We start from the raw sequence: 27356 nt of genomic DNA, 5'->3' as shown, positions 1-27356 counted from the left end.
TTCTTTTCTTCATTGAGTTGCTTACCATGCTCTGCATTGTTTTCTTCCTGCTTTCTCTTTCTTTCTGTCAGTCTCTATCAGTCTTTATAGAGTAGTGTCTCTCTATAAACACACCCCATTGCTCTGTATTTCCAAATTTTCAAGCACTCTTCATTCTTTGCTTCCTTTCTCTGGTTGCTTTGTCCAGACCTGTGGACGGCTCTGCTGTTTGGTTCTAGCGTGGCAGCTTGACATGCAAGACATTAGTAGCACATCTGTAAACTCTTAGCTTGATCATCCAACTCCATCCCAAGCCCCAACAGCAACCAGCATCACAATCTCTTCAAGGAGAAAACACTTAATGTCTGTCTCTTTCTGTCTCTCTCTGCCTTTGACACAAGTATTTGCTTTTTGCCCATTTGTCTTGAAGCAGTGATTAAAATGCATTCTGAGGTTGTGAAATAGTTTACAATGTCTGCTTTCACTCACTCTATACTTTAATGTATTCATTCTGTGTGTGTGTGCGTGTGTGTGTGTGTGTGTGTGTGTGTGTGTGTGTGTGTGTGTGTGTGTGTGTGTTTGTACATGCATTCTCATGTAAGTGCTCCTCATTTCTCTTCCCCAAATCTGCTGAATGTTTTTCCCTCTTTTGACTGAGATGGTTCGTGTCCATTTTTAGTCACATCTTTTTTTTTTTTTTTAAACCAATATGTCTTTATGAAACAGTGCAGACGCTGATACTAAGAAAGCAGTTGATATGCTTAGCAGCGTGGGTAACCTTTTCATGTCGGTGCTGCCATAATGTCATGGCTCTTTACCACTTCATGCTTTGTTTCTCATATGCTCAGTTGCTGTTTTATTTGATTTGCTAAATTGACGTACGGCTCTTGCTCACTCCATTTACCTAAGTGCCATCGATTTATCTCAAATAAGAGTTTCCATAAAAATCCTAATTGGAGAGTATAACTAACATTTATTGAGTGCTGCAACTTACAAACTACCACTTGACTATATTTTACATCTATCTTGTGCATGTTTAATCTATGTGTGCAGGTAGCTATCTTAATTGAAACAAAAATACTTGAATAATCCAGCCACCAATTGCCCAAGTAGTTTTGCAATTCACCAGAAACACCTCATAAATAGTTAATGATGTTTTCAGGTCCAAGTGCTACAAGGTTCAAGTTCAACACCACTCCTATTGATCTATTGACCAAACAACAGAGGAACTAATGTTAGTGTACAATGTGAGACATCAAGGTCTCTCATTCTCCCTGTACTTCAGGAGGGAAAGCTGATAGCTAGGCCTCTGCTGTCATCGTTGTGAGCAGATATCTCTGCTGTCTGCCAAATGCTTTAGGCTTTAGTCTTTGAAAACAAGGTTGGAGTGGGTGGCCTGGAGTATAGCCCACCTCAAAGAAAATCAAATGTGGCAAGTCTGCACAGGTAAAAAAATATGGAAAAACAGATGAGACATAATACTGCATATGTCATCTTCATTCCCAGTATCTTGTCACTCTTCAGTGTACTCCTAATGCAGCAGTAATACCATGTGCATCTATGAAGGGTCGGTGAAAGAGTGGGAAGTCAAGAAAGGTAGCACAGCTTGTTGTTTATCCCAGCTTGAAATGGAGACAAGAGTTGATGTCTCTTCAGTGCACCACGTTTGATGTCTATGCATGTCTGCCTGCCTGCCCAATATGTCAGGACTAGACAGGCTGGCATCAGCTCAGCTACCACATGCCAAATCCAAAAGACTCTCTAAAGCACTAATCAGCGTGAGAGATGGTCAGAACTGCCTGTTTCCTTCCTTCCACCTAATATGGTCCAAGCTAGCTGGTGAATGTCAGGACAGCTTCACAGTTTTTTCCAAAGCTGCCAGCTAGACTCAAGGCCAGCTGAGGAAATAGATTTTTGGAAGGCTTAGAGCTCGGGCTGTTGGAGGAAGGATGGGCACATCAGTAGAGGATGCAATGACATTTAGGCTTTTCATGACTGCAGGAGCAGTCAGTATGGCTGTTTGAATGTGAGGACTTCAGTGCTTTCTTTTTTTCTTGGTGGTGTATCGGAATAGAAAATTATGCGTGCTAAGTAAAGCCAGGAATATTTCCATGTCTTAGTATGTGTGGCATGAAAACTGTGTGAGGTGAATCATACCTCTACAATGCCAGAGTATTGGGCTCTAACAAAGACGTCATATTTAGAGTATTTCTTACATCAGTGATAGAGTTCCACCTGCCTTTTTCTTCACTTTTGGCTTATGCTTTATAGTAGGCACCCCACCACAGTTGGTAGTGTTTCCTGACTCTTTCCACCCTGCCAAAGTGTATAATGTCATAATAAACTTATCAAAGTCACAAACCAAACATTAAACATTTAACAGGGGTTGACTAATTACATGTTTTTTTTTATTTTGTGGTCAAATTTAATTACTTAATTTAATTACTTTTTAGGGGCAACGCAATTAAACATATTTCTTTCAATATTCTTTATCACCAAAACTTCATAAAAGTCTGTTCTCTATTTTTTGCACCCTGTTCAATCACTTGTGTTTATCGTTTTTCTTGATGTGTGTTGTTGGGTCTGCCTTTGTCAGTGCTCTTGCCAGAAACCTAATTCAGATGCCAAACTCAAAGCACATAGCCCATTACCAGAAAGAGACAGAGAGAGACCAGCTTGAGCCATTCTTTACAATGAGCGCTAGCTTTAATCTCATTAGATACAGCTTCCACTCTCTGTAGCGATAAGACTCTGCAAACATGCTTGTTGGCTTTTAACACCTTGTATATCTGCTTGTAGTGTTGAATTTGCTTAGGCTGGAGGCAAATTTGACACTGTACCATGAATAAACTAAGGCCCTTTGATTAACAGCTGTGTCTTGAACAAGACAAGATGATAGAGGCGAGTACTTATTTCTGTCTTGGCATTAGCGTCCGTTAAATGCTGACCATTGCACTGTTAAATGCCACTAAACATCAAAAACTGGCACCAATTTAAATCATCCCAGATAGTGCAGTTCACAGGGCTGTATTGATTCTGACCTGCTGTTGGGCTCCAACTCTAGAAATGAAAAAAGTGTAATAAATCAGGCAAAATACACTGATGAGGTCCAAAGATTACCACGCAATGACTGGGTTTATCAGAAGCACAGTCTGTGCAACTCATGTTAACGCCCCTTTTTGCCCCCGGCATGATAATATGTTGTTTGACATAGTGCTGTGATGTCTGTTCTGTAAAGAATTAATACCTTGTTTTGAATGACAGCCCAATCATACTTCATGCTGGTGCTTAAACCACTACTGTGACTTGCCTCCTCCCTCCTCTCTCAGTGCGGCGAACCACCTGAGGTCACTTTTCATGTTTGACTTCATTGTTATTGGCTGCATAATAAGCAATAGGTGTGCAGCAGGTCAAAAGAGGCTCTATCACCAGCCACTTGTCATCTCAACTTCTCCATCTGTGGATTGCTGGTACATGGACTGATAAAGGGGGCATGCCAGTAAGGGAGGAAGAGCTTAGCACGGTTCAACATGACAGAGAGACAGATGGAAAGTGCTTGGATGTAGGTATCATAGAGGACGGGAAGGAGAGTAGATGACTAAATTGAAATAAGCAGAAATATGTTAAACATGTGCAGAATAAACTTAATCTTGCAGTTGTGTTTTATTCTCCCTGGGCAATTAAAAGGTATAAGTGCTGGCTATTGCTTGTACTTACCAATATGAAACTGTATCTCTGATTTCCCTGCTGATGTGAAGATTTCTTCATTTAGCATCTGCTCGCAAAACCCCCCAACATCCAGGATAGTGTTATGTAACATAGTCGTAGCTTTATACACATTCCCTACAACTTAAAGCTTCTACTGCAATCTACCATTTATGTAATTTTGATCATGTGTGCTATAAAAAGCCATTTTATACTTGTGAAGGTCCCTTGGGTAAAATAACTTTCTTTTCTATTCTTTCTTTCCTTCATTCTTGGCTAGTCCCCAGGCTTTCAGTGACATAGATGTGGAAAACACAGAGATAAAGAAATGATGGTCAGTGGATGATGGAGCTACAGGGGGCAGGAATAGAGCAATGTACAAGAATAGATCTGTCACTGTACAGCTGTGTTATCAGAGCACACAATAGAAAAAAGAAGAAAAACACTTGGGGAGAAATTAGACCAGTCTGGATTCACCCAATGTACTGATCATTCACTCTCTTATTCCATCCATTACACTCACTCACTCACTCACTCACTCACTCACTCACTCACTCACTCACTCACTCACTCACATCAGTTGAAAAAATCTATATGTATGTTCTCATACACGGCTGATTTTAGGTAATAAAGGCATTAACACAACAACAGCAATAGTAATACCTTTTCAAGAGGTTATCTCTGTGTCTTTCTGTCTCCCCGTGGACCTCATCAGGCTTCATTTACCAGTGAGATGTCCAGGCTGAAGCAGCAGCTGTGTGTCCCTCTCTCTGCTGCCATATTCTGGCTTTGTCCAATACCCGACCAAGCCTTCTTCCTTACTGTAATCCTTCACTCAGACAGTTGTCACATTTCTGTATCCAGACTACTGAACTGAATCCTCATGGCCTTGGCCAAGGCCTTGTTCAGTTCAGCCCAGAGTGACAAAGTACAACGTCTGAAGCAGAAGACATTTCCCCTAAGGTAGCTTTGGTCTGGATAGAGTACAGTTCACCTCTTTTCATAGAATCAAATCCCCTGACATGTACCACAGAATAAAACCCTTGGGTAGATATAACAATCAAAAGTGACACATTTTATTATGAGATTTCAGATCATTTGTGAATTATGTCACAATTGGCTTTGCGTTTGATTGTTTCTACCACTACTTTCTATCTACAGTCGTTTGCTGATTGTGACTTTGAGTATTCACCTTGGTTTCATACTTCAGAAAAATGTTACTCTCGCTCTGATTTGTGTTTTGGTTTTGTTACTTACCTCAAAGTGGCTGCTTTCCACATATTTTACATTATGTTGGATTTTTTAGGCCAAGTTATATGTTTGACTTAACAAAAACACAAAATCAAGTCAGGTAGTCAAAACTTGTTTTGAAAAAATGTGGACATTTACATAACTTCATCCTACTCAACAGTGGAGAAGCACAGACTAGAAGAAAATGAAAAACCTAGGCCTATATTAATTCTGCTGTTTTGTGATGCAACCACATCTAAAATGATGCTCAGCAGCAAATCAAATTATATCTTTTTAAAAGACTTTCAGCAAGTTTTGCATTGCGCAAAATATTTAGCAGTATCGTATCTGTTCAGAACTGGGGCTCTACTAGTTTGAATAGAAGCATGTAACCAAAGTATTTTGTTTTTCCTTTACCATACTGCTCCACAAATGCTTTTTAGAATAGTTTTTCCTTGAAAAAGATTCACTCTGCTGTTGGAACTGTGTGATAGGTGTTACCTTTCTTGGCTTGGTTCAGAGCAAGGTCGCACAGGAAATTCCTCTGCAGTGAATTTCTCAGCTACATCACTTGCTGTACCAGTTGACTGTCACTCAACTCTAAAGTAACTTCCTCAAATGTAATGATGTTTTTTTGCACTTAATGTAGTCAGTAACCAGAGTTGGCGTATTCATTTTTTAGAACCGATTTATTTTACTTTAAAGAAAACAGCGCCAGTGAGAATTATTCTATGCTTGTATTAAGCTGTAAACACTCTTCTCCTACACACTTCTTTATCACCCTGCTTCATACCCGACCCCCAACAACACTAGGACAGTACACACATAATACCAACTGACATTGGTAGGTAGATGTTACATTTTAAAATAAACACCTTTTCAAGTTGGGAGATTTGTTAATGGCTGCTGCATGTCTCACACCTTCTTCCTGTCCTTGAGAACTTATCAAAAACACTTTTGTTAATCACCCACATAAAATAGATTTGTCAGTGAAGAGATATAACCTGTTGAATTAGGCACTGTGGTTAGATTTAATACTCACTTTAGAAAGCTTCTTATTTAGCTGGTAAACCTGTGATTAGCCTTGATTTAGCTAATCAGTCAATCCTCACTTGGTCATTGTTTTGAAAAATGTCAAATTTAGTCTGTTATATAAAATTCTCATAAACAGAAAACCTGTTTATAAAAACTTTGACTCATTTATCTTTTGACTTATTCCCCTCTGACCTTGAATAGCAAAGATTTTCCCCGCAAGTAATGTCTCTCTTGAATCTACATCACAATGCCTTTTGTATTTGCATTGGAAACTGCAATAGTAGGCTTCACTCACTGATTGCCTCTGCCTGCCAGCACAGCTCAAAACAACTCACCTTCAGCTTTCCATGAGACATCACATGGCCATATGTTGTATGTTATTTTTAGTAAGTTTGAAACCGTTTTTTCTCCAGTTGGCTGTAGTGTGCAAAACCCTGAAATTGCAGATTTACAGAACAGAATTTGCTTGTGTCTCTCTGGTTGTAGTCTTACATCTTTGCAGTCAGGCTGAGCTCAGTTAGCGATCATCATTGTACCATATTCCAGTACACTTTTCCATCTGTGAAGGTAAAGACTCCAGCTTTCTCTCCTTCACATTCACAGTAGGATAGCAATTAGCTTCCCTTTATACCTCACCAGGCAACGCCTAGTGCAGTTTGGCTGACATTGAACCCTCATTTAACTTTGTACCTGAGGGTGTGTGTGGGTACAGAGGGTGTACGTATGCATGTGTGTTCTGTTACCTCACTTCCCAGTCTACCTGGCCTGATTTTCTAGCTTCAAGCACTTAGGCTTGGCCTATCTCTCTGAGGGATCTCCCACTAGCTGCTGGTGTAAGGCTAAGTAAGCTTTGGCTGCCAGGATGGCTAAGTGTACAAACGCCTTTGTTCAGCAGAAAAGCTACTTTGACACCCCCGCTCACCCTCTACTTCACTGCAGGCATCTGTGAACGAGTGTGAATGTTGATGGGCTGGTTGAACTGTACTTAAGGTGTGACGACAGCTGATTTACAGGATGTTGTATTGAATTACTTGAATTTCAAGTTAGGTTTTTAAGACAGTCTGTAAATTGATTTTGTTTTTTGTTTTGAACATGAACATGATACTTCATGCAAATTCCATCCCATTGAATTTCTGTTATTTTGGAGACGGGTAAAGATTTAGAAGAGCAAGTGAAAAATACAGTCTTAACATGTGAAAAACAGTTGTTTTTTTTGTTTTTTTTAAAGACGTTAACCAATAGGAAAAAAGCTATTCTATTTCATTCCCAAATGAGAAATACTGCTACTTTTTTATTGTATTAATTTCTACAGTAAGGAGAGCATGAGTGATTCTCTTGATTCATTTAAATTAAAATCATTTTGTACAGAGTCTACTTTGGCCAGTATGCAAGTACTTATGATAACACTCATGTTCCTAGCTCAGTAAGATGACCTGTTTGCTGCTAAATGTCTGCCTTCACTTGAATTTAAAGTGTTGCTCACAAAGGGAAACAAATGGAAACCATGGCTAAGTTAGTTATATTGATAATTTCATAATAAATGTTGATTATCAAGTGAAACAAGATACAAAACAGTGTATAGCTTCAGGATAATTAGCTGATATGAATGTATTAGTGTTACTGTTTGGTTTTATTAAGATGTTACTGGCAGAGGCAGTGGCTTTGCAGTCAGTTTGTCCCCAATTTTGGGGTAATTTCTCTATTTGTGGGGAAGTATAGTGGCTATTAAGAATCCTTGATATCTCCAAATTGGATTCACAACTAGGAGGTCGAAATTAAAAAAAGAATTCCCCACTCAGCTGCTTTTAATAACTGTTTCTATAATATGACTTAAACATGTCATTACATATCTTACATTATTTTTGGAGATCCCAGATTATGCTTCCAAGATGTCTCCCCTAATGCTTAAGAAGAACCCTATAGTTTTTCGTCCTAGTTCTGTATCTGATTTGACGGTATAATGTTACAAAACGTTTTATTGCACCATGAATGCCTAGACAATGTGACATCTCCTGGTTGCTTAACACTATGGTAACTGAATTGTGCTCTGACTTGCTCACACACTCCCCTCATTCGTCGTCTCCCCCAGTGGAGTCTGCTGAGAGAGCACAAGAACAGAGGGAGGAGAGCGCACATTGGGCATTGATCACAAGAGAGACGAATTCAATAGAGAACAGAACTCACTGGCTGCGTTTCCTCTGCTCTCCTTAAGAAATGTCACACACCCACACGATCCTCTCGCTCTCTATGCCCCCCCTTCCAACTAACACACATAAGCCACTCTATTAGCAATGCTATGGGCTTCTGTGTAAATGATCTCAAAATGATCTTCCCACACACACAATCTCCTGCTCTCATGGTGCGTGAGAGTGCTCAAAGCGAACGGAGCAATAACAGGATACAGGCTCTACCTTTTATGGCTCGAAAATCACTATCATCGCTCTCATCCTTACCATTTAGCCTGTCATCACCGCTGTCTTACTCCACCAAAAAACCATTCAAAGCAGTTTGACTCCATTTTCTTTTTTGTATTATAGTCTGAGGATTGCAGTGTTAAGTGCATGTTCAACTCCAGACTGTGGTTAATATTACCTGGACTGGATTGCAATTTTAGGAACTGTAACCGCTGACTTCATTCTATCGACCACGAGTTTTAGGGTGGTAGAGTTTTATCAGCTGCACAAAAGGTTCTTTCTGGTTTGACACACAGAGGCAGAATCTGTGTAGCTCATGCAAAAGAGCCACAATGGTGGGTCTAATTAAAAATAATGAGCTGTGTGGGTTGTCCATGTTCAAGCCTTTTAAGCTACTGATATCGTGACATCTACCTTTCATCATAGGAAAGGATAATTGCAGATCAGTAAAGATTCCACCTTACCATATCTCTTTTGAGATTCATCAGTCCCAAGACAAATTAAAGTAGACAACCTGAACTGGCTTTTCTTATAAATAAAGAAATGCAAAATTTATACCTTTTTTATAAGTGCCTCAAACTGCTGATGTTACAAATTTCAGTTTCCCTGTGCCAAAGAAATAATGTTTCAAGCATTAAATTCATTGTAGATTGTTATATTTTGGGGTTTTGAAGGCAGAAAGACATGTACTCTAGCAAGACAAGACTGCATTACAAATATACATTTTCTAGCCATTAGTAACCTACAGTAACCTTCATATAGAGTGCTGCTGTCTGTTGTTTGGGCTGTGTTATCCATCCAGCATGTAAAGAAGAGGTTGTTATAGAACCAGTGATGCTAGACTTCATACAGAGTAAAAGCATTCACTAAAGAAAACTGCAGTAGCAAGGTACAGTAACAAGTCTTTTTTGATTTTGATTCTTATGTATCTCTTATGTTTTTCTCTCTCTTTTATTTTCGCCAGATGTGGCTAATGGCAGTACGGGCTACAGGCCTCCTCCCAGGACCAAGGAGGTGGTTATCAATGGCCAGACAGTGAAACTGAAATATTGCTTCACCTGCAAGATCTTCAGACCACCACGTGCCTCCCACTGCAGCCTGTGTGACAACTGTGTGGGTGAGTGAAAAGGATGTTCTCTGTATGTGAGTTTGCATTTTTTGCTTTCAGTATTCTCTATAAAGAATTTTATCAGTTAATTATTAATTAATATTAATAATTAATAGAAACACAGTCAATCCCCAAACCATCCTTTATCTATCTCTCTAATGATCATCTATATGTATTTTTTCATACAAGGTCAGATATGATAAACAGGCAAAATGCCATATCAGTGTAATCCTAGTATGTAGTTCTTTTTGAGATGATAAGCATTTTTATACCACGGAACTGGGGCCTTTACACTCACAACATACAAAAATACACATCTGTATGTGAGGACACAAGCCAAGCTAAGTGTTGAGTTTGTGATTCATACCTATAGGGTATGTACACTACATATGCTTAGAGGGATTGGCATCCACACAGAGGAGAGAGAGAGGGAATAGTTAGACTGAACAGAAAGAAAACAGCAGCATAATGGTTGATTTTTGCTGCTCTTCACAACCATATTCTCTGTCTCTGGAGACAAAGCGAAGAGCACAGCTAGGCAATTACTAAAAGATAGAGACAGAGATACAGAAACCTGTGTGTCTGTATCTTTCTCATCAGGGTTTTTGTGCTGCTCACTCATCAGAGACAACTCCTCCTTTGAATGTCTGTTTCCTTGTCAGAAGTGGAACCGGCAGAAAATCTGTGAGACAAAGATGAGGAAGTAGTAAACACAGGAAAAAAGATGAGGAGGTGGTAATCAGATGCAGCAGATGCACACTGGCAGGAAAGAGGACAGACTGGCAGTTGAACAAAAACAGGGGAGGGCAGTCATTTTCACAAACACTCTATGTATGTCGCTACAGAAAGGTGGAATTGTCCACATTTTAAATAAATTGTTACATTCATAAATTAAACCACTGAGGCTCAGCTGTTGATAAAATTTTAACATAAAGTAGTGTAGATATCCTCTCTCTAAAACCAGAAAAAGTAAATGAGTGACGGACTTGAACCAACATTATCACAGGAGATGGTTCAAAGGCTTTTTTAGACCAAACATGGACACTTGGTTGTACATTTTGACAATATATTTAGATCATAGAGTCACAGATGGGCGGGAAATGAAAAATGAGAAACAGACATAGTCGGACTCTCCATACTGCGTGAGTGAACTCCAGTGATGATTGTCAGTTGTAGCTAGTGTCCCTTTCATAAGAATTACTTTTCAGCCTGATCTCAAAGATCCAGGTCTCTACCCAACATGGCTCTATATGCCCAAAGTGCAATCTGGACTCAGTCAGTGAAGCATTCATTATGAAGCCAAAACTGCATGAATACCAATACAGTGAATTACATCCTGTGCCTGTATAATAAAAAATAATATTTTTCTTCCCATCTCCAAACACTGGAAGTCATGGGAAATCTTATTTATTTTGGTTTAATAACCCTAGCGCAGTTGCTAAGTCTGTAATGACCAGTATTAGTAACTAACTGGACTGGCACTTGCTCTTAAGCTGGAAATGGAGATCACGATGGCAAAGAAAAACAGATACAAGTGCTTCCCCTATGACAGAATAAGCTTATGAGCATGCAGAATAATGACACACACACACACCACTCCCCTTCCCTTCTCTTGCAGTCGTGCTGTTTTTTTCTTTACAGCATGTACAGCAGGACAAGATGGTCTGACTGTTTGTTTGTTTTTAAATTCCAGTTGTAAGTGTTCATAAACATTGGTGCTTGTTTATGTGTGGTCAGAGGGTTGGGATTTGGTGATTGATTTCTAGAGTGATTTTAGGTCTGTTTGCTGTTTATTTTTTCCCATGTGCTTAATTACAGAGCATTAGATGACACTTTGATGATCCCCTTGGGGAAATTATATTGATATGTAAGCAAACAATAAAATACATTAAAAGAGTATTGCACATAAATAACAATATATTAGATCACTGTGAAACTAGAAGAGTTGCTTTTTCAAGCTTTTGGTTTTACTTTAAAATAATCATCAGAAGGAAATGCTACTGAGTAAATATGTGCTACACCTGGTATATATTGTTTCTGCTACTGCTGCCTCCTCATGATAATGAGGTTGACAGATGATCTGAAAAGAAAAAACAGCAGACGTACTTCTGTCATTATTTAGAGTGATTTTATCCTTACGTTTCTTGAATATCAGTGGATCTCTTGGCTCATTGTTAAAACATCCCACATGGACACTCAAGAATAGGACAGTATGATCACATACCAGGGCGCATACTTTTTAAAAAGTATAAAAAGGAAATAAATCTATTTAGCCAAAATTTAGACCTTTAAAAAGTATTAAAACATCTTAATCACCATTTGTACATATTTTTTTCTTGTGAATAGCCAATTTGATCAAAAAGTTTCTATTATAACAGCTTGCAAAAATGTATTTATTTATACTTGTGGGAGTCTGCTGTATAGCTCCATCAATCTAAAAAGTGGATTGAGCCAGGCAGGAAGTCAGACACAGGAATGGCATAGAGCATCCGGTCAATTTTCTCCGACTCACAATCGTATATCAGATCATTATATCAACTCTATAACTGGTGGCACCAGGGCCGAAGTCTGTCAGTCAGAGGATTTTGTATTTTTGAATGTATTTTTAACAATTAAAACACAGCCACAAATCTTTCATCCATCATAAACCTTGCTTTTGGGTTAGTCACTCAATTTATTTTGAATTTCCCTCTCAGCCTATTTGAATTCTGTTGTATTCATACTTCATACTAATACATCAATGTATAGCAAATTTAAGTTAAAGGTGACATTAAGATGACGTAACCAGTTACAGCTCAAAGTTGCATTGAGTTCTTAAAATATATTGAAAATGTCTTAAAGGTCTTAAAATGTATTGAATTCAACTTCAGGATTCCTGCATATACTGTGCATACAGGATTATACCAAAAGTCTCTCTCATCCTCTCCGCGCACAATTGGTCACTTCATATTAATGACCACTGAGGCTGGCTGTGGTCATAATCAGATTTGACTAATAGTAGCTGTCCCCTTTCTAACTGGAGGCTGTGTTTCCCAGACACATTTCAACCATGCGCTGATTAATGAAGACAAAAGCAGGTCATTTCACCTCACTAAACAAATAATGTCTCTGATGAATTAGTTAAGTAGCTACCACCATGCACAGCTAGTAGTCCAGAGGACTCCAGAGTGGGGTCTAATTAAAAAAAAAACCACACTAACAATAAACTCTCCACTCTCCAAGCAATCAGCGAAATGATAAGTGTCCTGCAGCTGCTCATGGATTCTTTTAATTAATCACTGACTAATTTTCATTTGAAAGTCTTTCACATTAAATTTCTCAAGTAGTTGTAAACTTCAGACCGCATTCGGATACATATTTTGTATTTTGAATATATTTCTCTCTACAAGACATTTCATTCACCTAACAGAAATGAAAGAGTCTCATCTGTGCTACATGATAACACTTGTTCACCTCCACAAAGTTGCACACTCAGTACTAAAGGGGCTTACAGGCTCAGGTCAGTGTGTCATATTGGAAAACCCCAGTCGTTCTTAGCTGTATGATCTCTATGGAAGGGACATGACAGTCTGAACAACACTTTTACTTTACTACCTGTCCTTTGTCTTCATTTTCCTCAAACGTCCTCAAACCTTCTTATATTGAGGTCTTCCTGGAGGCGCTTTATCTGTTGACCCAGCAAAGTGCTTCTTTCACCCTCTCGACCTTGCGCAGTCCCACTTTGATGGGAATTTTTTCAGCCATACACAGTCATGTTGGCAGGCCTGTAACTTTTATTAGCTAGTTTATATAAATAGCCAGTTTGCACTATGTGAAAAATTTATATATTGTTATGCCAAGACCCATAGGGACACTTCTCTTTTCCCCTGATTTCCCATATTTCCGGATTTGTACTCTGTGTTTACATGCACTTAAGTAACCTGGTTATTTTTTTGATTTATTTTCTTTAATATGTTGTAAATGGGGAGCCTGGTTTTCTTAATCGGGCAACAAGGATACCTAGATGTATTCTGGAGATTTCTAAATAAAATCTTCTTAACCAGGTTTCTAATGGGGTTTTTAAATGAGCACATGTGCATGACAAAGACTTGAGACAGGGGAAAGTATTGCTGTGACAGCAATGTGATGTGATAAAAGGAAAACCCTGTAGGTGTGTCCTTGTATCCAAAATAAACTTTTCTGTCTCTCTCTGTCCATGCAGAGCGTTTTGACCACCACTGTCCCTGGGTGGGGAACTGCGTGGGAAGGAGGAACTACCGTTTCTTCTATATGTTCATCCTCTCACTCTCCTTCCTCACCATCTTCATCTTCGCCTTTGTCATCACACACATCATTTTACGTAAGTGGCTGGGAGGAGGGGGAAAGGACGTGTGCTCTCAGGCATGGTACAGACACACGCACACATAGACGCACAATCCTCCTGGCTGTGTGCTTGGCGTGTTTTCGAGGCAGCAGGTTGTAAGTGGGCGTTGTGAAAAGCTGCAGTGTTCTGGCTTGTTACCATCTTTCCAGCTGGGAGCATGCAGTGGACTGTTGGGCTCCCCATCAGTGCGCGCGTGTGTGTGTGTGTGTGTGTGTGTGTGTGGTGTGTGTGTGTGTGTGTGTGTGTGTGGTGTGTGTGTGTGTGTGTGTGTGTGTGTGTGTTGTGTGTGTGTGTGTGTGTGTGTGTGGTGTGTGTGTGTGTGTGTGTGTGTGTGTGTGTGTGTGTGTGTGTGTGTGTGTGTGTGTGTACATGTGTTTGCATAAATGACAGTCAGTGCATCAATGTTACTCTGGGAACGAAATATGAGCCAAGATTAGCTGCTTGAAAATTGTAGTGCTGATTAAAACTCTTTTGAGCTTGTTCCCTTCTCTTTGATTGTGACCATGCTGTGTTGAGTCCAAGTGCTGTCAGATTTGGCAAAAGGGCATCACAGCAGTTTGAGTTCTTTGGTTTGTATTTTTTCCCCTCCTAGTGGGGCTGAGACCAAGTTGGAGAACATCATAGTGACTTAGTAATCAGTTCATGTTGTAAGCTTACAGTAGACATACAGTACAGCATAAGTAAAACTTCATTGACCAAGCCTCAAATCAAATTTACAGTCCTCCAGTGCTTAGTTCAGCTTCACCCTTTTGTCCCAATATTTAATTCATCTTGTGAACAGTGATTTAAAATGAACATGTCTTTGCACTATCTATCCCCACGTGTTGTATTTTGCTCAGCTGCAATTAAAAGGTGAAGTTAACTGATCAATCTGACTGATTGGAGCAACAGAGATGTTTGCTACAGCCACACGCAGCTGTCCAACCCTTGATTTTTGGTCTTTCTTCTTATCTATCCTATCTGGCTCTGTCTTCCTACTCTTCACACTTGGAAGTTAAATTGGAACAGTTTAAGTGGACACGTTCTGCCCAGCTCAACTATAACCAAAAGAGGGGCTGCAGCAGGTAATGGCTCCAGACTGTGTAGTACCCAAAATCTGATTTAAAAAAAAAAAAAAAAAAAAGTTCCCGCATTCAGGTGGTGTTGTTTAATGCTGATATGCACCATTGTGTGAGATAGTGTGTGTATATAATGTAAATTGTGTCTAATGAAAACACTGTCTTTCTCTCTTCGCAGGCTCCCATCAAAATGGGTTCCTCAAGGCACTTAAAGAAAGTCCTGCCAGATATCCTTTCACTGAAATTCGACTTTTTACTATTTACCACAGGTGTTTAAAGTGTGGTTGTCTAATTTTTGCTGCTCTCTGTCCTTGATTTTCCATATGTATAACTTGTCTGTCTATAGTTTTTCAGTCACTCAGCTCTGCTGAACTTTAATTATTCTCATCATGACACAGACTGACTTGCCCATACAGGATACTCTGTAGGTTAGAATTAATTTGCATGACGTGCCTTTTCAAAGCATTTCCATCTGTTGCTCCTGCCATTTTCTGTGGAGTTACAGTACTTGCATGACTGGTGTGCATCTGATTAGTCCTGTTCCATCGGGCTAACGCAACACGCAAGGCCTCTCCACTCTCTGTCTCTGCCGATTGATTCAGTCGGTCTTTGATTTGATCTGGCTCTAGCTTGTGCCCCTCCCTCTACAGAGATGTTGCGTGAGTGAGATTTGATATGAGCGCGGGTGTGTCTGTCTGTGTGATAGATGCCAAGTGTGTGCAAGACGTCTTAAGCTACAGCTGTCACAAATACACTGTAAGTCAGCTTATTGTTTCAGCACAACATTACTCATGATCACATGGGCCGTGGTAAATCCAAGTAAGTCAGATGTTTTTATTTTGTCATTGCAGGACAGTTGAGTTTCATGCCATTTTGACCTCAACCTTTTAGCTATAAATTAAGGCAGTAAAGGTAGGACGCAGTCTCCCAAGATCATTATTTAAATTTACTGAGTAAAGAGTGAAATTTATTTTGTCTTTTGACTATAATGACAGTCTAAGTCTGCTGAAGAATAATGATTTCTTCTCTCACTTAAATAATACAATAATCTGCACCGGGATCCAAGCAAGTTTGAAGAATCCAAAGTGATCAAATCTAAATAATACCTAATGCTGTTTGTGAGTCACAAATCAAGTGGAGAGGGTCATGGCACTGTCTCTCTCTGCCCTTCTTTCTATGGCCAACTGAGATAACTGTTTCTCTGGCAGAGAAATGTGTGCCAAGCCAAGCTGATAACGGCCTGTGTCCATCAGGACTTTAATAAAGGGGAATTGCAGTCGATAGTGTCATAGCCGTCCTTTGTACTAGGTGAATGATGACATGTTTTGTCCTTGCTGAGGAGAAGGAGAGAAAGAGAGAAAAGAGGAGAGTGAATGTATTTATTTGATTTTTACAGTACAGTTTAACAGACTGACTTATGGTCTTTGAGTATGTACTGTACTGACCTACCAAGTTTTTTTTTTCAATATGCCCACAGGCACTTGTCTGTAGTGCTAAATAGTGAAATTGTAGTGTGTCTGTATTTGTAGATTTTATTTTATGAACGACATTCTTTTAGAAACTGTATCCTGAGTTGTGCAGGGTAACTCTAGTTCATTTTGTAAAGGCAGAAGGGTTCATCTTGGACAATGTCTGTTTTTCATGCTTTATGTGGAGCAGAGAAAATTAGTAGTGTTCTGCAATCCCAGCCAAATGAACTGGTAACTAGGAACTATTGGCAAGAGGAGGACAGCCCCGAGGCTGTAGGTCAGTATGCTAGCCGTCAGAACTCCTGCCATTTGTTTTTGTTTTTTCTTTTCGTCCATGCTGGCTATGATGTGTGTTTCTATATGGACTTTCACATTATTGTCTGTTTCACTGAATGTAAGAATGGATTAAATAAAAGCTGTGATGGATGTTTATTCCTTGACTTCACTGTGTCACTGTGCTGGAGGTGGTGGTGTGTTTCTTCTCTGTCTGGTCCATAGTGGGCCTCTCAGGCTTCCATACCTACCTGATCAGCTCCAACCAGACCACCAATGAAGATGTGAGTATGAACATGAAATAAACATCAGCATATACCACAAGTTGAAATGTACGTTGCAAAATAATGAGACCTCCTAAGTAAGTATACATTATGAAAACTTCCCATATCCGCTTTACACACGTCTGAAATTTGTGATCCATTTACAGTTCAGTATGAGTTATTTTTCAGCGTGGATCTGAAGTAGTATAAGTGTTCTTTATTAGTTGCAGTTTTCTGTACATATAAAGGTACAATTACACAACTAGGGAATTGGAATTTAGAAAAATATTTAGTTATTTCCTGCATATTATGAGAGAAAAATTAAACCCATATAACCTATATTTTATTTTATCATGGTTTTACAAGATGTTACAAGGTGTAAAATTGAGGTATCTTTTGTTTTTATATAATTTTCACTGCAATTTTTGTATTAATGACCTTGCACCATAATAGATAGATTAATAGATATTAAAGAGAAACAGAGGCATGTTTGCATGTTGAGGCCAAGGTCATGGGTTTGATACTACACATTACACAATCATCATCTGTGTGATGAGCAGAGTCTCTTGGAAATTGTGACTGACGATGATGTGTGGTCTCCTCCAGATAAAAGGTTCGTGGTCTTCTAAAAGAGGGAAAGACAACCATAATCCCTACAGCCATGGCAATATTTTCACCAACTGCTGTGCAGCACTGTGTGGACCCCTGCCACCGAGGTATGACGTGTGAGGTGACTTAGGTATTGCCACATGCCCAGATGATGATATGTAAGCCCTGTCTTAGACTGCTCTGAGAATCCCATTCAGTAATTTTCACCTTTTCTGTAATAGGTCACAGCACCTGTTATTTTCCCCCTACATTGTAATTTTCCATTTTGTCCAAAGGCTAAAATAGAACAGTTAGTCAAGATTCCTTTTGATGTGAGGAGCTGTTTTGAAATGAGCCTGCCTGCAGTCTTTTCTCTATACATAGCTCCTAAGAAGGATTTCAAGCTCATTTTAACCGAATCCAAGATCAAAGTTGGCTAGATATATTAGATTTCACACTTTTGCTGTTCATGGATTTAACAAAAATACAGGCCAACTGTCACAGCTTACATTCTCATGAGCATGTGACTGTAAATGTCAGTACACGTTGCACGTTCCCTCCCAGCTTCTTTCACTTCAGCATTTTGTCAGAAATTCTCATTACTCATCTGACAAGCTGTAGTTCTTGGTCCTCCTGATTTTAAATGTTCTTTTGTTTTTTCCATCATGGCTAGAAATGTGCTCATGGTTACCCACAGGACAGAAATACCTACTGTCTGCTCAGATCTTTATAGGCCCCAGTACCCACTTTGAAGATACAACTCTCACACTGACGCTGTCAAGTCATCACAAACAGATCTTACCCTTTGGAAGTCGCAGCCTTTAACTTCGCATTTTGCTTTAACTATAAAGTACAAACAGAAATTTTGAGAAACACACAGTCTGAGGTTTATCTCATGCATGCAGTGCCTTCAAGTTACTGAACATATCCATAGATGCATACATGCTTATACAAAGTATAAGACGAGCACTGACAGATGCTTTTACCTGCTATATTTATATAATATATTTGGCTGGATTGTACTCTGCCAATCACAATCATAAGTCAACAGTAATGATTCCAGTGGGTGGTAGAGGAGAGTCCTCAGTGCACAGGTGGCTGCCGTGTGTGTGTGTGTGTGTGTGTGTGTGTGTGTGTGTGTGTGTGTGTGTGTGTGTGTGTGTGTGTGTGTGTGTGTGTGTGTGCGTGCGTGCGTGTGTGGGGCAAGCCACAGGCATCACACAGCTGGATCCACCAGTAAGGAAGGAATGTTTCAACTCAGCCTCGGACTATGCAAGCAACACTGCCTCTCACACATAGACACAGACAAAAGCCTCTTGCATTTCATTCCCTGCTGAGACCTTGACTCACATTTTCTAATGCATCACCCTACATGTTTTTATGCTCGTCTCCTCCTAACCACATTTGCAGACATTCCAGTATTCATTACCAGCAACCCAAGCCACTGCTGTAGGTTCCCAGAGTTTGTCTCTATGAAACCATTTCCACCTGAATCCAGCTCAGTCCCACCGGAGCTCACTGTCAACACACTTTCTGTTAAATGAATACCCTGCTCGCACCGTTTAACACCTACACTGTGTGTGTGTGTGTGTGTGTGTGTGTGTGTGTGTGTGTGTGTGTGTGTGTGTGTGTGTGTGTGTGTGTGTGTGTGTGTGTGTGTGTGTGGGGTAGGGACTGCTCTGTGTCAGATCAACCTGCATCTGGCTGATAAATAGCCACTATCATCATATCTGGCCCATGACCACACACGTGTAAATGCTCACTAGAGTTCAGCAGGTTGTTATCTAACCAGCTGTGTCAGGGTTCTGCAGCATTAACGTTGGGACAGAAACAATGATTCACTCCACTGCTCCACAGCAGGACCTCAGTGATTTATCGCAAACCTGTGATTTTCTGTGTTTGTGTGAATGTGTGTGTGAGCGGAAGAATGAGTATGTGCACTCGCCGTGTCTTGCATGGTCAAGACTTGAATACTGAGGCTGGGAAACAACATATTGCACTCAACTTTCTACAGTGTGGTATCACTAGGTGCTTTTTACATGGAGACTAATATTCAAATTATAATCATTTTGAAAGCCCAGAGGGACTTAAAATGTTCAATATCAACACCTCAGTCACAATGAAATGATTGAAATTTCAATCTGTTGCTGTTTAAACCTTTTCAAAAAATCAGATCAAAAGAAAAATTGTACCATGTAAAAGATTTAACCTTGTTACTGTGTTCTTTCTGTGCATGCCCTCCATCTTGACGTAAATGCATATATGTTTCTCTACTCATGATGCATTCATGACTTTTGTGCTTGTCACACAGACGGTCTGATTAAATGCGTCTGTGCATGTAAAAAAAAAAATCTTCAATCACAACGATTTTAATTTTTTAATGAAAAAAACTTGTGCATGTAACAGCAGCTACTGACACACAAGCTCATTTGCAGTATCCTAATCCTTTCCACTTACAGTAACATTGACTCAACCTGGCTGTAGTTATTAGCTTGCTGGTGCAGTCAGTAAAGGTGACTGACAGTTTCATTTGTACATCTGTACTTAAAGACCTCTCAGGGCTCCTGAGAATCTGTTGGGTTAGGTTACTCTACAGTATTTGACCTGTTATTTGGTATTAGCATTTGCTGTGTAATATTTCTGAATGAATGCTAACTAAAAACGCCTTTCTTCTTTTCCTGCTTTTCTGTTTCTCTCACTAGTCTAATTGACAGACGGGGTTTTATTCAATCAGACACACCACAGCTGGCGCCACCAACCAATGGCATCACTATGTATGGGGCCACCCAGTCTCAGCAGAGCCACATGGTAAGATACTGACTCTTTTCTCAAAGATACAGGTGTATCAGGTTGATAAGTTTATTGAATTAAAAATGTCAACGAGCAATGAGTTGTCATGAGGAATCTAAGATGTTCATAGCATTCTAGTGTTGGCTCATAACCAACATTTTAAGAGACATTTTTAGTCGTCTAAATTTACTGGTCCTTCGTTCTATGTACTTTCTGACCTGGTCTCACCCAGGTCCTAATGTGACACCTGCAGGACCAGGCCTTGGTCAGCATGACACACAGAGACAAAGCACCTTTGACAGCAGTCTTCTAACAGAGTGAATCTCTAGTTATTGTCTTTTGTTCATTTGCCAGAAACAGAAACTCATCTCTCAGAAATTGTGACAGAACTTGTCAGTTTGAGGAATTGAATCTACAGGCATCCTGTCTATTATTTTGTGTCTGATTGTTTCGGTTTGTAATTGTAAACATTGGCAGTTGATTTAAGGATTAGACTGGATAACATGGTCAACTTAATTCTTAGCCTTTCCAACATACTGCAGAATCACAAACACTACACAAACCTGCGGAAGTAAAGCCAGTTCGTTTTGTCTCATCACTTTAGATTGAAACTGATAAAATTGCTCTGGATGGCAATGAGCGACAAAGTGATGTTCTCAGTCTTGCATGTGTCGCTCCATGTTGTCTGTAAATCAGGTCAACAGTAGCTATGAAGTATCCCTTGTGTGTGTGTTGGTGCTGAGGTGGCATCACAGATTTAGCTGTTAAGATTTCCCGTCCCTGATTTGAGCCGTTCCCTTGTCACAGGGTTTGCTCATCAACAGGATGTGTAAGATTAAGGGTTTTGTGTGTGTTTTCTCATCATGATGATAATCCAAGTCTTGTTGTGGGCCAAAGAAAAAGAATGAGCAGGAGTCAGAGAGAGATAATGCCTCATGAATAACACCATTTTGTGCAAACATGCAACCTGAGAAACAGAAAGTACACCAAACAGATATTTTCTGCGGTGTTGAGCTGTCCCTGGGAGAGCACAACAGCTCGTGTTGTGAAGAGGACATTGTTCTGACCTCACTGACCAGCTTCTCTCCGGTGCCTGAATAGAGGCAACAAGTCTCCTGTTGTTCACTTTAGCTGTTTACCTCACACATTACATGCTAGATTTAAGACCCATTCACACACAGCTACTATACGTCTTTCACTGGCGCCCTCCTTCTGTGCCACAGCCATCTTGTTCTCATCCAAACTCGACCTCATCCTGCTCGTTCTCATTGAGATGTCGAGCATGAATGTCATCTGTCTTCAGGTCCTGAATGTGTGGACTAATTGTAATGGGCTGAGAGCCATAGGAACATTCCCCCTATGTTAGCACATTCAGAAATAACTACCATCTGTTTACTGTAGCAGTCCTGATTAGCAGCTAGAGTTGTCCTGTTGTGCCGGCTGCTGGCCATTTTATCAGCACACTGGTACACAGCTCTGTGGTTCGTATAAGTTTGTTATTCTGTAACATGCCACGTAGGGGGCACATCAGGGGTGACTGTTTTCAAGTAGGTTTTAAAGCAGCTGCTGGTTTGATTTAGTTGAATAGTTCAAACCACAATGAGTAAAAGTCTATCACTTTTGTCTGTTTACTACAGGAGCGTGTGGGTGGGTGCTCTTCACAGAAAGCGTGTGAATGTACTTCAAGTGTGTGTGAGACACAGATGATAAAGACACAGCAGAGCAGTTGGAACAAATGTATCATACTTGATTCATATGTTATGTCAATTGTAATGCCATTATTCCCCTCTAATGTAAGATTATACTGAGTGTGGAAAGTACAGTACAGTAGGTCGACCATTTATAATCTTGCAATTTGTGTCATGTCAACTCAAGAAAAGGAATGTCCATATCAGACATATTGCATAAAATAAGTGCGTAGATAATAAAAATCTAAGCTAAGATGGCATTTACCCTTTTTAACTGGAAATTAATGAGCAAAAATAATTTATAAGTATATTTAAATGGCCTTTATCACCAACTAGTCCACTAATCAGTGTTTGGATTTAGCTGAACGGGAAAATGAAGCCCCTTTGCATCAGTTTGGTGACTTTTTTCACCCCGATCTGTCATTTGAGACATGGTGTAGAGATGAGTAGGCCTGAGGAAACAGAATATGTGTTTATAGCGTTCAGTTTTATTGTTGGCTGGTGTCTCTCACACATTAATCCTGTCTTTTTTTAGTTCTGTGTTTGCAAATGCATTGAGGCTGCATTTACATTCAGGCAACGAAAGCCCTGTTTCTTTCTGAGGTACTTTGTCTGTGATGCAGCTTAAAACGACAGCCTGGTATGCAGAAGCCTTGTAAGTGGTTGCCATGGTAACTCTGTGTGATATGATGTCACATAACACCTCGATAACATAAAGCCTGCATTTGGGATTTGACTTACGTGGGGAAAATAGATACAATTTGACTGAAAGCAGTGATTGTTGCCTTCAGTTAAAGGGTCAGTTCAGTCAAATTACAAACAATAGATTTTCTCACTGGCCTCCATAGGTATCTTTCCATGCGCGTCAGGGTCTGTATTTATCCCAAATTTTTCATATTATATTGGAATAATTTGTCAGTTAATCCAGTAGTTTATAAAAAATTAACAGTTAATTAACAGTTCTGATATTCAGTTAATCTTTGAAAGTAATTCATCAAGCAAAAATGCCAAACACTGTCTGGTTCCATATTGTCAAATGCCATGATTTTCTGCCATCTCCTTTTTTATTTAACTAAAAATTGAATGTTTGGGTTTTGGACTGTTGGTTGGACAAAACTTACCATTTGAAGAGGTTACCTTGGGCTCTGGACACATTTTATTGACTAAATGATGAAGCAATTTATCTAAAAGAATAACTGACAGATTAATAATTTGCTTTTGTTTGTTGCAGTCCTCTTTCATTTCAGGTATGTGTGGGATTTGCCATTACAAACAAAATTCCTGTAATTTCTGGTGTAAATAAAACCAAAAATATCCACATGGGTAGATACCACTGTGTTATTCAGAAAATATGTTGTTATAATTTTGATGTTGGTCTGTTAACCTCATGATACACACTTTGCATTCATCTTTGTAAATATTTATCTTCTCTGTTCCTTCCTTCCTTTCTCCCTCTGTCCTTTTCCTTTTGTGAGCTGCAAACTATTTTTATACAAGACACACACACACACAGGGCAACTTGATCAACCACCATTTCCTGGCTGATAGCGAGGTTTGAGGGAGTGACAGCCCACAGCCTTGTTTCAGTTTGACTACTCCCACTTAGTTCAGCGAGTAGTCAGTATTCTTACATTCAGCTGCATGAATGAGGGTGTTGCACTCACCCAGAATGCCCAGCTTGTTTCTTTGAGCTGGACATAATCAATATTTAGACTTTGTTTAGTCTGTTTTATAAAAAAATGAAATAATGAACAGAAATGTAGTAGATTCTTGCTCAGATCAGTTCAACCAAATGTGCCACCTTAGTACCCAGAAGAATGCACGACGTATTAACAGTCACCTGCTCAGTGGTACTGTTGTCAGGAATAACATAAATGACTGTAATCTCCCAACTTGTTGCCGGAGTCAACTATCTCATCTTGAGACATGTTAAAAGATGAACATAAAAAGTTTAATCTTTGGGAGCTCATTCATTTTGTTTACAAGGTTGGATGCATCCTCTTCATGACATTGCAATTACTGAAATAAACTCACAATTGTGGCTGGCTGGTGAACTGAAGGGTCTGAAGTGGAAAGTCTTGCACACACTGATTTGGATTGCACAAAAAGACTGGAGAGCAGGACTGCAACTAATCATGATTTTCATTGTCAATTAATTATTTGGTCGGTAACGTGTCAGAAAAAGTGAAAATGACGACATCGCAATTTCCCAGAGTCCAACGGGCATATTTTCAAACTTGTCCAACTGACACTCCCAAATCTAAAGATGTTCACACAATACAAAAGAAGCATCAAACCCTTATAATTGAGAAGCTTGAAGGAGAGTTTGACATTTTTGCTTGTAAACAGAAAATGTATTTCTGTCTCCATAGACCTTTACATATGTTGTGTTTGTAGACCCACTGTGGTTTTATATGTGATATTTTTCTTTCTCTATTAATTATTATTCACCACTAGAATGGTGTAATCTTGATAAGCCATGTTTGTTCAGTCAATAAGTTGTGATAAGTGCCAAGAATAAAATGTAAATAATAATAATATAATTTTTGATGAGGAACCTTGTTGTGTCATCTCCATTACGTGTGAAAGCCAACCACAACACAGCCTGTGCTGCCTCACTTGCTATTTGCTATCCAAGGTTAGTCTATCAGCAGTCTATGTACATAGTGTTCCTTGTGTGTGCGTGTGCATGTGTGCTGTGGGGGATTGACAAAGCTCAGTCAGTCTGGCTGAGTGTTTATAAAACACGAGTGGGCCAGAAAATAGAAATTAAAGGACAGAGCGCTGGTGATGTACCTGTGTGCTAACATGGCAGCGAGTTACGTTTCTGTCATTTCAGTCTGGTAACCCTCGCTCCAGTTAGTCTATTCAACAACCTGGAGATAAGCCAGGCTTGTAAAGGTGACGATAAGTCGAGATCAGTTGATGCTTGCGGCTGATAAGACGATTGATAATACTGAGAGTTACTTCTCTTCCACTGTCAAAGGTAGCAGAACATCTGTTTAAATCACATCTGCAATCTGCTCTTTTTAGGTCAGTGTGATTGAGACAGAAAGGTGAGATGCCTGGGAAAAATCTTGGTGCTTCAACTTTCTTGTCAGTCAGACTGTGGGAGTGGTGTGGGATGGAGGAGAGGCATCAAAGTACTTTTCCTATTTGTTTATATGGCTTTTTAATTCCTGTCACCTCTGCACAACTAGTGTTCTTTCATCTGTAACTGGTCTCTAATGCACATGATCGCTCTGTGGTGATAAAGGGCTAATGGGGTTAAAGCTAAACTCCCTGTAGCTAATGTGTGGTATTGATGACTCTTTGTGTCCTAACCCAGTTACTGTGGTCCAGTTTTAGACGTGTGATTTGCACTCTAAAGCAAGGCAGCAGAGATCAATAGGCCATGAAGCAGTGACTTAATAACCCTGTGTTTCCAACTCTGTATTGACTTCAGCTGTTTTTACTGGGGCAGATGCACAAGCTGGTGCGGGTTCTGTGTGGCTCTGCATTCTGAAAGGGGTACTAACATCTTTTTCTCTTTCTTCTCTCCCTTATCCAATCACTGTCCCCTCCTCTGTTGTCTTCCCACTTACTCTGTTTTCCTTGATCCACTGTCTCATTTCTTCTTTCCTGTTCTCCATCTCATTTTCAACACTGCCTCTCTCCTGTTTGTTTTCTATTTCTGTCTTCCACCTCTGGCATCTTATCTATCTCTTTGACTTTCACATCCCCTCCCATATTATTCCTCTTTCTTCCTTGTGCTTTCTGCTGCTCTCTCTCAGTGTGACCAAGACCAGTGCATTCAGAGCACCAAATTCGTTTTGCAGGCCGCCGCCACACCTCTCCTCCAGCAGCAGAGCAGCGAGCCAGTCATCCTGACGGCCTCCCCTGAAAACGGAGGCTCTTTACCCGGCCGCACCTCTCTCACTCTGGCCGGCCCGTGCACCTCACTCCCCCTCGGCCAGCCAACACCTCCGACGTCCACCCCCAGCCTCAGCTGCCACGAGGCCACCGACATGTTACCAATCCACGGACACAGCCACACACACCCCCTCCAGGAGCCGTTGGCCCATCACCACTTTCTTACCCCAGAGGAAGTGCCCTCACCTCCAGGTATGCTTCCCTGCGGCAGCCCCATGGGTCACAGCCACACCATGCAGGCCAGTTTCTTCAACCCAGCCAGTCAGGATTCACTGCACGAGGACTCTGTCAGAGGATTAGTAAAGCTCAGCTCCGTCTGACAATGGGATATATACCCCCTCCTCCCACCGCCTCCCTCCTGAAAACATGAATCCAACCCATGAAACTCTTCTGTGCCACTTTTGAACCACAACGCTCTCGCACTGAATTTAACATTTGACAAAAAAAAACGCTGTGGTTTAAATTCAGCTGCTAGAAACTGTGGAATATGACTGAACCGAATTGAAACCAGTTCTCCAGTCCTCAGCCACTATCTTGCCAAACCTCTCCACTGGAACTGGGAGAGATGGTTCCTTGTGTGGTGGAGCGTATGACAACTCAGACATAGGCTTCGCTCCCCTTTTTCTTTTTTTTTTTAAACTTCAAGGGAAGCGTAATCCATTAGCTCCTGGAGAGCGGACAGGGGAGTTTCTTTTTCAAAGTGGCGTATGTCTGTGAGCCATTTCAAGCAAAAAATACATGTTTTGAGACAGTACATGACATTTTTGGTCAGAAGGCTGAATTTCTGTCAATGGATGACAGGTCTGACAGATTTTTTTGTAAAACAAACTTTAGCCTACTTGCCTGTTGCTGATTGGACTGTCTTTTGCCTTTTTTTCTTGGACATTTTCAGCAGTGCAATGGTTGATGTCATCATGTTGCATATCATCCTGCTTTTTCTATGTTAAAAAAAATAAGAGACTGTTGTATTATACCATGGTTATTACAACTTACAAATTATTTTATTTCCTGTGGATGTTAATAAAACACCAACTTTTTATCAGATATGATTTCATTAATATTCAGGTTTAGAGGGAATAACAGTATGTTCTAATGTGAGAGTCATGTGGTGATGACATTTCCTTTAAGTTCATCTTGTGACGAGTGCCTGTGGTCATTTGATGTAAATGAGACGGTTTTAAAAACCAGCCTGTCGGATGAATGTTTATGGATTTATGGATGCTCAAACAAGGTTAAGATGTTCTTTAGGCCGTTCAGTCTCCCATTCATCCTGACAGAGGTCCTGGTAAGGCCTCAGGCACCAACCTTGAGAGAGATGTACAGACTAAAACAAGGACTCAGTTTGCACTATTACTGAAAGTGATTTGTTGTTGCCTTAAAGAGGGAATTACTGTTTCCTCAACCAAAATAAAAGAGATTGGAATTCACTGACAGATGGTGATTGGTGAAGGTGTCAGGGTAATAAAAGGTAGCCAACTTTT

At 40.1% G+C, this 27356-nt stretch overlaps 1 protein-coding gene across 3 annotated transcripts in view; it reads left to right on the top strand.

The window, feature by feature from the left end:
- Positions 1-26919, top strand: part of LOC130179798 (palmitoyltransferase ZDHHC14-like) — a 44688-nt gene extending 17769 nt beyond the window's left edge. The window contains exons 4-11 of one of the 3 annotated variants that reach the window (XM_056392855.1): positions 9328-9480; positions 13673-13810; positions 15071-15119; positions 16816-16918; positions 17504-17613; positions 20188-20293; positions 24997-25019; positions 25782-25974. In XM_056392855.1, the coding sequence (XP_056248830.1) occupies positions 9328-9480; positions 13673-13810; positions 15071-15119; positions 16816-16918; positions 17504-17613; positions 20188-20293; positions 24997-25019; positions 25782-25833 (734 nt within the window). In that variant the 3' untranslated portion in view covers positions 25834-25974. Of the gene's footprint in view, positions 1-9327; positions 9481-13672; positions 13811-15070; positions 15120-16815; positions 16919-17503; positions 17614-20187; positions 20294-24996; positions 25020-25736 lie in introns of all 3 variants that reach the window. The other 2 variants (XM_056392854.1, XM_056392852.1) reach the window with 2 other exon arrangements.
- Positions 26920-27356: the final 437 nt, after the last annotated feature.

This window comes from Seriola aureovittata, chromosome 13 (genome assembly GCF_021018895.1).
Source record: "Seriola aureovittata isolate HTS-2021-v1 ecotype China chromosome 13, ASM2101889v1, whole genome shotgun sequence".
NCBI lineage: Eukaryota > Metazoa > Chordata > Actinopteri > Carangiformes > Carangidae > Seriola > Seriola aureovittata.
The sequence above is the reverse complement of the archived record's forward strand: the minus strand, read 5'-3'. Positions and strand labels throughout refer to the sequence as shown.